At 46.6% G+C, this 9,125-nt stretch overlaps 1 protein-coding gene across 12 annotated transcripts in view; it reads left to right on the top strand.

The window, feature by feature from the left end:
• Window positions 1–9,125, top strand: part of LRRC20 (leucine rich repeat containing 20) — a 103,434-nt gene that overhangs the window by 4,655 nt on the left and 89,654 nt on the right. For 8 of the 12 annotated variants that reach the window (XM_027840707.1, XM_027840700.1, XM_027840696.1 and 5 more), the window contains 2 exons: window positions 1,787–1,880; window positions 2,039–2,192. In XM_027840707.1, coding sequence (XP_027696508.1) covers window positions 2,111–2,192 — 82 coding nt within the window. In that variant the 5' untranslated portion in view covers window positions 1,787–1,880; window positions 2,039–2,110. The remainder of the gene's footprint in view (window positions 1–1,786; window positions 1,881–2,038; window positions 2,193–9,125) is intronic. The other 4 variants (XM_027840703.1, XM_027840699.1, XM_027840697.1 and 1 more) reach the window with 3 other exon arrangements.

Raw genomic sequence — 9,125 nt, forward strand, 5'->3', positions numbered from 1 at the left:
CAGAGTTCGAATCTGGCTTCAGACACTTACTAGCTGTGTGATCCTGGGCAAGTCATTTAACCCTGTTTACCTCAGTTTCTTTATCTGTAAAATGAGCTGTAGAAGGAAATGGCAGACCACTCCAGTATCTTTGCCAAGAAAACCCCAAATGGGGTCACAAAGAGTTGGGCATGACTGAAACAATCGAACCACAACAAATACAGGCATACCTTGTTTTATTGTGTTTTGCTTTATTACACTTCTCAGATATATTGCTTTTTTCAAGGTTTGTGGCAACTCTGTGTTGAGCAAGTCTAATGGCACTATTTTTCCAATAACGTGCTCATGCCATGTCTCTGTAATTTTGGTAATTCTTACAATATTTCAAACTCTTGTATTATTATTATATCTGTTATGGTGATTAGTGATCTTCAATGTTACTATTGTAATTGTTTTGGTGAGCCATAAACCACACCATATAAGATGACAAACTTAATAAATGTGTGTGTTCTGACTGATCTACTGACTGGCCATTCTAGCTCTCTCTCCCTCTCTGTTGGGCATCTCTATTGCCTGAAACACAATAATATTAAAATTAAGCCAGTGAGTAACTCTACAATGGCCTTTAAGTGTTCAGGTGAAAGGAAGAGTCAACAAATGTGGCACAATTCATTGTTGTCTTATTTTAAGAAGTTGCCACAGGAAACCACCACCCTGATGAATCAGCAGCTGTCAATATTAAGGCAGCCTCCACCAACAAAACTATTATGTCTTGCTAAAGGCTCAGATGATGGTTAGCATTTTTTAGGAAAAAATTTTTTTTTAAATTAAGGTATATGCATTGTGTTTTTAGACATACTACTGTTGCACGCTTAATAGATTACAGTGTAGTATAAATATAACTTTTATGTGCACTGGGAAACCAAAAAATTCTTGTTACTCACTTTATTGCGCTATTCAACTTTATTGTGGTGGTCTAGAACTGAACCACAGTATCTCCAGGGTCTGCCTGTATACAAAAATGCTTATTCCCTTCCCTCTGGCCTAGATCTGCTAGTCTCAAATTGGTTGTGCTGGACCATCCTATGTGGTAGAATTCAGATGCTGCTCAAAGGATATTTCCTCTTTGGTCTCTCATTCTCCTAATCCCTTGGTGTGAGGGCTGGATCGCATAGGGTTGAGGCTCAAGCCTTGGGCTGCTCTTGGGAGGATTCTGAAGCATTCATTTCTCAAGCCTTGTACTTTTTCTCCCTCCTTCCCCTTTGCCCCTTGGGGATTTACCTGCTCTGTGGCCCATTCTTTTAGGGCTTCTGGAGGTGTCTAGCTAAACTTATAAATCAATTACAGTGTTAATGACTAATAATGGCCCAAAGCTTACACCAAAACATTTGCATTTTAAAAGGATATTTAGGAAGATTGGATACTTTAATCCAAAGGAATTATTCTCAGTTGGGGAGAGAGGAACTTCTCTGGTCACGGTAGTCAGGGTGAGTTGGTAGAGTGGAATGGGCCTTGCCCCAAGGGCTTCCGTGTGTCCTGCAGAGGGCCTGAGAATCCCATTTCAGCCTCATGACCTTGCTATTCACACCCTAGAAGAGTCACCGAGGTATGCCTGCACCCACAAGCCTGTCCCCAGTGGCAGAGGCCTCTCCTGGCTCCAGGTCTGGTGTTGGCGCCTGACTCCTTAGCCAGGTGATTCACAGCCCACACCCAGGGGCTTGCAGGCCCAGCTCTCATCTTGCTGTCTCTGGTTTTGCCCCTGGCTCTGGGTGTCTGGTGACATCATCGATGTTGCTCTTCTTGGCAGCCTGGTGTGACCTGACTCGCTCCTCATCTCCCAAGGGAAAGCAGTAGGAGGATGTGCATGGTCACTTGAGGCTCTGGACTCTCCAGGGGTGGAGGTGAGTGGCTCCAGTGTGGTCCTGGGAAGACCCTCGGAGGCCCCTGACTGCCTTTGTGTGTGTGCGCTCACATGAGGCGGCCCTCGGGGTTTGGGGCCACTGTCGGTCCTGGTTCCTGTTGAGCAATCAATCCTCACTGCCTTCTCTTTTTTCCTCAGTAGCCGGTACTCTCAGTCCCCCTCCCTGAACAATCAATTGGCGGTGCTTCCCTGACAGAAAGGACTGTCTGCATGCTGAAGAAAATGGGTGAAGCTGTTGCCAGAGTTGCCAGGAAGGTGAATGAGACAGTGGAAACCGACTCAGATACTTTGGGTGAGTGGGTCTATCTCTCCGAGTAGTCTGAGTCTGCTGGGTCTTGTACACAGAGTGTGTATGTGTGTGTCTGTGTGTGTCTGTGTCTATGTGTGTCTGTGTCTGTGTGTGTTTAGGGAAATATGATGGCACCATTTAGCAGATAAAAAGAACTGGGTAAGCTCTTTGTCCTCTTCAGGGTACTTTCACATTGGTTGTCACATTTAATCTTGGCAATACGCCTGGAATTTCAGGTCCCTGAATTTTCTGTGTGGGCCCATTTAAAAGGTATCTTTAGCTTAGTGGCAGCCTGTTAGAGGGTCTGTCTCTTACCAGGACACCTGCCCAGTGGAAACAGAGAGGCCTCATTGATAGAATCTGATGGAATTTTCTGAATTCTGGTCTAGCTGGAGTAAGGTGCAGGGGTCCTGAGGCACTGACTGCCAGAGTTCTCCAGCCAGTGCACAAGGCCAGCAGAGAATCTGGAAAGGCTCAGAAAGATATTAAGGACTCATATGTGGGTGACTTTGTAACATAAAGACTCCATTGTCCTGCCCTGGAGTATCTTTTGTGCCTGAGTCCTCAGGCATCTCACAGCACTAACCAGGACACAAGAGGTTTCCCTGGAGGATGCACAGGGAGAACCCACCCCCCATCCCCCTTGAGTTGCTCGGCTTTGCCATAAAGGTTTCATCTGGATCTCTTGCTCCCCATGCATTCTGATAAGCTGAGATCTCCAGGCACAAGATAAGGATCTGCTTAGAAAATACTCACTGAGAAGTCTGGGATTTTTCAGCTTTGATATTCCTGCCTTAGAATGGGCGAGGTCTCTTAAGTGCTACAGTTGTTGTTTAGTCTTTGTTCTGGAAGAGGACCAATGACATCAGGAGGGTCTCCCAGAGTCTGTGTAATAGGGGCATGGGCCGGGTTCTGGTCCAGTTAGATCAATGCAGAATGTGTCTTAAAGACTTATTACTCACTGATGGGTAAATGTCATCCTGGAGGGAAGTCTCTACAGGAGTGCCATGGGGCTCGGTCCTGGGCCCGCTGTGCCTTGGATGATGACACTGAAGAGGTACTCATTACTTTTTAAAAAGTATTTATTTATTTATTTTTAGTTTTCAACATTCACTTCCACAAGATTTTGAATTTTAAATTTTCTCCCCCCCTCTCTGTCCTCTACCCTTCCCAAGATAGCGTTCAATCTGGTATAGGCTCTACTTATACATTCATAATAAGCATATTTTCCTATTAGTCATGACGTAAAGAACAATTAAAACTAATGGGAGGAGCCACGAGAATGAAGCAGTAAAGCAAAACAACAAAGGAAAAAGCAAATAGTGTGCTTCTATCTGCATTTAGACTCCATAGTTCTTTCTCTGGATGTGGACAGCATTTTCCATCATGAGACTTTTGGAGATGTCTTAGATCCTTGCATTGCTGAGAAGGGCCAAGTCTTTTGAAGTTAGTCATCGCACAATGTGACTGTTGCTGTGTACAACGTTCTCCTGGTTCTGCTCACTTCACTCAGCCTCAGTCCACACAAGTCTTTCCAGGTTTTTCTGAAGTCTGCCCGCTCATCATTTCTTATAGCACAACAGCATTCCATTACATTCATATACCACAACTTGTTCAGCCATTCTCCAAGCGATGGGCATCCCTTCAATTTCCAATTCTTTTCCACCACAAAAAGAGCTGCTATAAATATTTTTGTACATGTGGGTCCTTTTCCTGTTTTTATGATCTCTTTGGGATGTAGCCCTAGAAGTGCTATTACTGGGTCAAAGGGTATGCACATTTTTATAGCCCTTTGATCATAGTTCTAAATTGCTCTCCAGAATGGGTTGGATCAGTTCACAACTCCACCAACAATGCATTAGCGTTCCAGTTTTCCCACATCTTCTCCAACATTTGTCATTTTCCTGTTTTGTCATGTTGGCCAATCTGATAGGTGCGATGTGGTACCTCAGAGTCATTTTGATTTGCATTTCTTTAATCAGTAGTGATTTAGAACAATTTTTCATCTGACTGTAGATAGCTTTGGTACTCATTACTTTTGAGAATGCCATCAAGCAGGGAGGCAGAGCCAGCATACCAAACAAGAGGGCCGAGTTCCAAAGTTTTTTCTTCAGACCAGAGTAATAGACCGTCTAGGAAGATGGACATTGAGAAATGTGTTAGACACCTACGCTGTGCCAGGCTCTGTACTATGTGCAGAGCACATACACAATAATTTCTTGGCGGCGGGATGATGGGCAGGAAGGGCTGGATCAGCAGTTGGGAGTAGTTCGAGATGGCGTTTGGTCTGAGCCTTGGAGGGAGCTTTTTAGGGTCCTCTGAGTCGGGAGTGAGGAGGAGGTGGATGCCAGGCACGTCCCACTGAGGTGTCCAGGGGAGCATGCTGGAGCGCTTTGGCTGGACCCTGGTGAGTGTATGTGAAAGAGAGGGAGCCTGGCTGGGAAGCACTTCAGATTCATTCAAGGCGCTCGATGGTCCAGGAGGACAAGGACCGAGCAGAGCCTTTAGCATTTATGAGATAGCGCTAGCCTTGGAGACAGTGGCTTTGGCAGAGGGTTAGAAGGGCCTTAGAAGTAGGGGGCTGCTGAGGGGGCAGAGGCAGCGAAGGGACGGGGGGCTCTTGGGGCTTAGCTGGGAAGGGGTGGAAGAGGATGCAGTGAGTCTAGGGAAGAGGACATTTTTGTTTTGGTACAAGTCAGTGAGGAAAGACTCAGTAGATGACAAGGTAAAGGGCAGCGATCAACGGGACCAGCCCTGGAACAGCCTTGTGGAGGCCAAGGGACCAAATCTTCTGTGGCTGGAGCAGAAAAAGAAAGGATGGAACAGCTCTCGAGAGGCAGCCAGGCTGGGGCGTAGGAGACATGAGGCAACCTTTGGGGTTGCCCTTGAGTTTTTTCAGGAGAGCCTGCAAGGAAGACCTCTGCTATGAATGAATGAATAATCAAATGGAAAAGCATTTATTAAGTACTTACTGTGTGCCATGCACTGTGCAAGCAGCATAGGACCTGCTCTCTCTCAAGCATAAAGGGAGCTCAGAGGGTGGAGGCCTGGGTTCAGAGCCTACCCCGAGCTTGCTGCCTCTGTGGCCTTGGACAAGTCACTTCAGTTTTCTGGGCCTCAGTTTGCTCGCTTGTAACATGAGGGCCTCCTAGCCCCCTAGAAGCTCTAGATCTTTGGTCCTATGAGGCCTGCCTCCGAGCTAGGTCAGGTTAAGGCTCACCCAGCTCTGAGAGCCCAGTATGCCAGGGGTAGGTTACGGTTTGGGTGGTAGGGAGACAAGGGGTGTGGCAGAAGTGTAGGCAGCATAGTTTATAAACATCTGGCAAGAGTGGAGGAGGGTGAGGGGTGGCCTTGGGGCTTCAGGGGACGAGAGTTTGGAGGTTTGGAGCTGTCACTTAAATAGGGAAGAAAGAAAAGCCTTGCAATGCAGCAGGGAGGGCCCTATTGGGGTCGCTAACCTGGGTTCTAGTGCTCGCAGTTGGCAGAGTCTTATGACCCCTCCTCGAGGCCCTCATCATGGGAGGTGGAGCAGAGAAGGCAGATGGTGGGATTGATGCTGGGTTAAGGGTCAACAGGGTATGAATGGTGGCAGGATATGGGACCAAGAGATTCAAGGGTGGAGGACAATATATGATTGAATTGGCCCACTAAGAGTGCAGTCTGTGAAGAGAGGAAAAGGAAGAAGCGTGTTTAAGAGGTAGGGCTGGGGAGGTCTTGGAGCGGGGGTGGGTGGGTGGGAACTGGAGAATGCAACAAGGATAAAGAAGACGGTGATGGGAAGAGGGAGGCAGAGGAGCTTGATGAATAGGACGTGGTGAAAGGAAGAGAATTGCAGACTTGGGCACGATGAACAAGATCAATGTGTGGTCCTGTGTCCGGGGACAAAAAGTCAACTTCCCGGGTACTGGATAAGGAACAGGGGGCTAGTCTAGAGCTGGTTGGAAAGAGAGTGAGTTTGAATGGACTCCAAGTGCCCTGTGGCCAGTCAGGGAGCAGCATGACAGAGCAGCCTCCGTGCCTCTGTCCTGTGCTAGGTGGCTACCTCCGGAGGATCTTGGTCCATGCTGGGCCTGTCACTTTAGAGGGACCTTAGCTAGATGCCATGTGACTAGAAGAGCAGGACCTGACTGAACCACATTATGGCGGAGTAGATGGAGGTGTGGGGACTGCATTTGGAGTTGGAAGGCCTGGGTTCAAATCATGCCCTTACTACACTACATTCCCTTCCCCTTTCCGTTTAGCAAATTTTAAAATATCCTGAAAAATAAATTCCTCAGGATATATCTATATTTTATGGCCTTTTCAGCACTGCAAGTCCATCCCCTCTCTCCAGAGGTAAATGGTGGGCCTCATCTCCATTCTTGTGAATGCGTGGTTTATCCTTGTGTTGATCAAAGTTCTCAAGTCTTTCACAATTGTTTTTCTTTTTAATGTAGTAATCATTGGAGTAATTTATTTTTTCGGTTCTGCTCATGTCAGTCTGCATCAGTTCATGCTGGTCTTCCCAATCTCCTCTAAAATTGTCCATTTCCTCATTCCTTATATCATAATAATGAATATGTTAACCACAGTGGTATACACGCTAGTATATTACATTACATTTGCAGAATCCGATCTGTATAGTCAGCTGCTATCACTATTTGTATACATAGGGGTCTTTTCCTTTTTCTTTGATTTCTTTGGGGTATGGGCCTTGCAGTGGTAGGTTACACTTTAGTAGTTTGAGGGACATTGTTCCAGATTGCCTGGAGGCAGCCAGGTGATGCAGTGGGTGGAGTGCTGAGCCTCACCTGCTTCCGGTGGTGGGACCCTGGGCAAATCCCTTAAGCTCCGCCTGCCACAGTTTCCTCAGCTGTCAAATAGTGACAGCAGCAGCACCCAAGTCCCAGGATTGTTGTGTAGATGAAACGAGATGGTATTTGTAAGGCCCTTTGCAAACCCAACCGTGTTCTAGAAGTTCTGGCTGTTGTCGTTTCCCAGAAAGGCTAACCCCAACCCTAGTCTGGGGCCCCCCATGGGCCTCCAAATGCTGCCGTGTGTCATTTTCTTGTTTTGTTGTGTTTGCCGGTCTGATAGGTGCCAGGGAACCGAAAAATATGCATGTCTCAAATTATTAGCTCTGTGAAGCATCTTTTACGTGGTTCTAGAGAGCTTTGCATTTCTTCTTTTAAACTGCCTGTTTGTGTCCTTGGACCTTTATCAGTCAGGACTGGCCCTTGGGGTTGGACGTTGTCAGTGGCCTCTCAGGTTCCTATTAGTTGTAAATGTCTGATCACGTGAGGATTCTGGTGGAAGGGATGTAACTGCTTCCTGTAAGTGCTTGAAGGCTGACAGGTGGAGGAGGGGTGAGCTTCATTGAGCCCAGTGTTGTAGGCCATCCACACTGTGGTGCCAATCTCCCTTTCCAGGTTACTACTCCCTATCACATACCCCTGCATTCCAGCCCACTTGGTCCATTTGCCATTCCCTGAACTTGACCTTCCTTCTCTCCTCTCTGGGCCTTTGCTTGAGTTGCCCTGCAGGCCTGAGAGGCATCCTCCTTGCCTCTGCCTCCTAGAATGGGCAGCTTCCTCAGTTCGGGCCAGCGCTTCCAGGAAGCTTTTCACCATCCCCCTGTCATCTTGCTCATCTGCTTACAGGTGTGGCCGTCTGGCAGAATGTGAGCTGCTAGAAGGCAGGGAGTGTTTGTCATTTTGCCTCAGTGGCTGCAGAGCCTCTCAAAGTGTCCGGCACCTAGCAGGTCCTTCATAAAAGCGGGTGAGATTAAACTGAAACATAGGATAGTCACAGACCTTCAGCCAGAAGGGAGCTCCAAGGCCATCTTGTCCACTTCTCCCATTTTATAGATGAGGAAACTGAGGCCCGGAGAAGTTAAGGAATTGGACCAAGGTCTTAGTGTTTATTGGATGAATGAATGGATGGATCCATTCCAGAATCCCAGAATCTCTGGGTTGGAAGGAGTCAGTTCTTTTAGGACAGTGACTGTTTCCATATCTTTCTTTATCTTTGATGTATCCCCAGAGCCTGCTTACTATGTGCCTGGCTCTAAGTAAGCTTAGTGCTCGCTGATGGATAAGTGAATATACTTGTCTAGCACTGTGCCAGATACTGTGGCATCTATCCATCCATTTATGCCTACGTACGTGTGTGTGTGTGTGTGTGTGTGTGTGTGTGTGTGTGTGCTGAACCTCACCATTATGAGGCACCACACGGTAGCCCAGAGGTGTTTAACCTTGGCCTTGGAACTTGTTTTTAAAAATATTTTGATAACTTTTTTTCAATAGAGTTGGTTTTCTTTTTAATCCTGGGGTCCCAGGACACACAAAGGTTAAGAGCCCCTGGGCTAATCTGAAATCATGACCTCTTCATTTGTTTGTTTCTTTTTAAAACATTCATTTAAAAAAACTTTTAAAAAAATTTCCACGTAGAAAATTTTTTTTTTTTTTTGGGCAAGGCAATTGAAATTGAGTGACTTATCCAGGGTCACACAGCTAATAAGTGTCAAATGTCTGGTCTGAGACCAGATTTGAACTCAGGTCCTCCTGACTCCAGGGTTGGTGCTCTCTCCACTGGGCCACCTAGCTGCCCCTTTAAATTTTGAATTCCAAATTCTCTCTCTCCCTCCAGCCCGTCCTCTCCCCATTGAGAAAGCAAGCAATCTGATAACCATTATATATGGGAAATGATACAAAACCTGTTTCCTATCAGCCATTAGCACTTGTGAAATTGTGAGAGCTCAGTAAATATTAATAGGGAATCTAGTGTTAATCCATATGAGAGGCTGCTCAGAGAAAGACGAGATTGCTAGAGGCCAGAGGAGTCCAGAGAAAGCTTTCTATATAAAGCAGAATATCTGCTAGTTCCTGATGGATGGTGACAAAAGATGTGACAGAAGAGATGTGAAACTTGTCCTCTCCCCCAAGGCAACTCCAGATG

This window comes from Vombatus ursinus, unplaced genomic scaffold, assembly GCF_900497805.2.
Source record: "Vombatus ursinus unplaced genomic scaffold, bare-nosed wombat genome assembly UNPS02014847.1, whole genome shotgun sequence".
In the NCBI taxonomy this organism is placed as follows: domain Eukaryota; kingdom Metazoa; phylum Chordata; class Mammalia; order Diprotodontia; family Vombatidae; genus Vombatus; species Vombatus ursinus.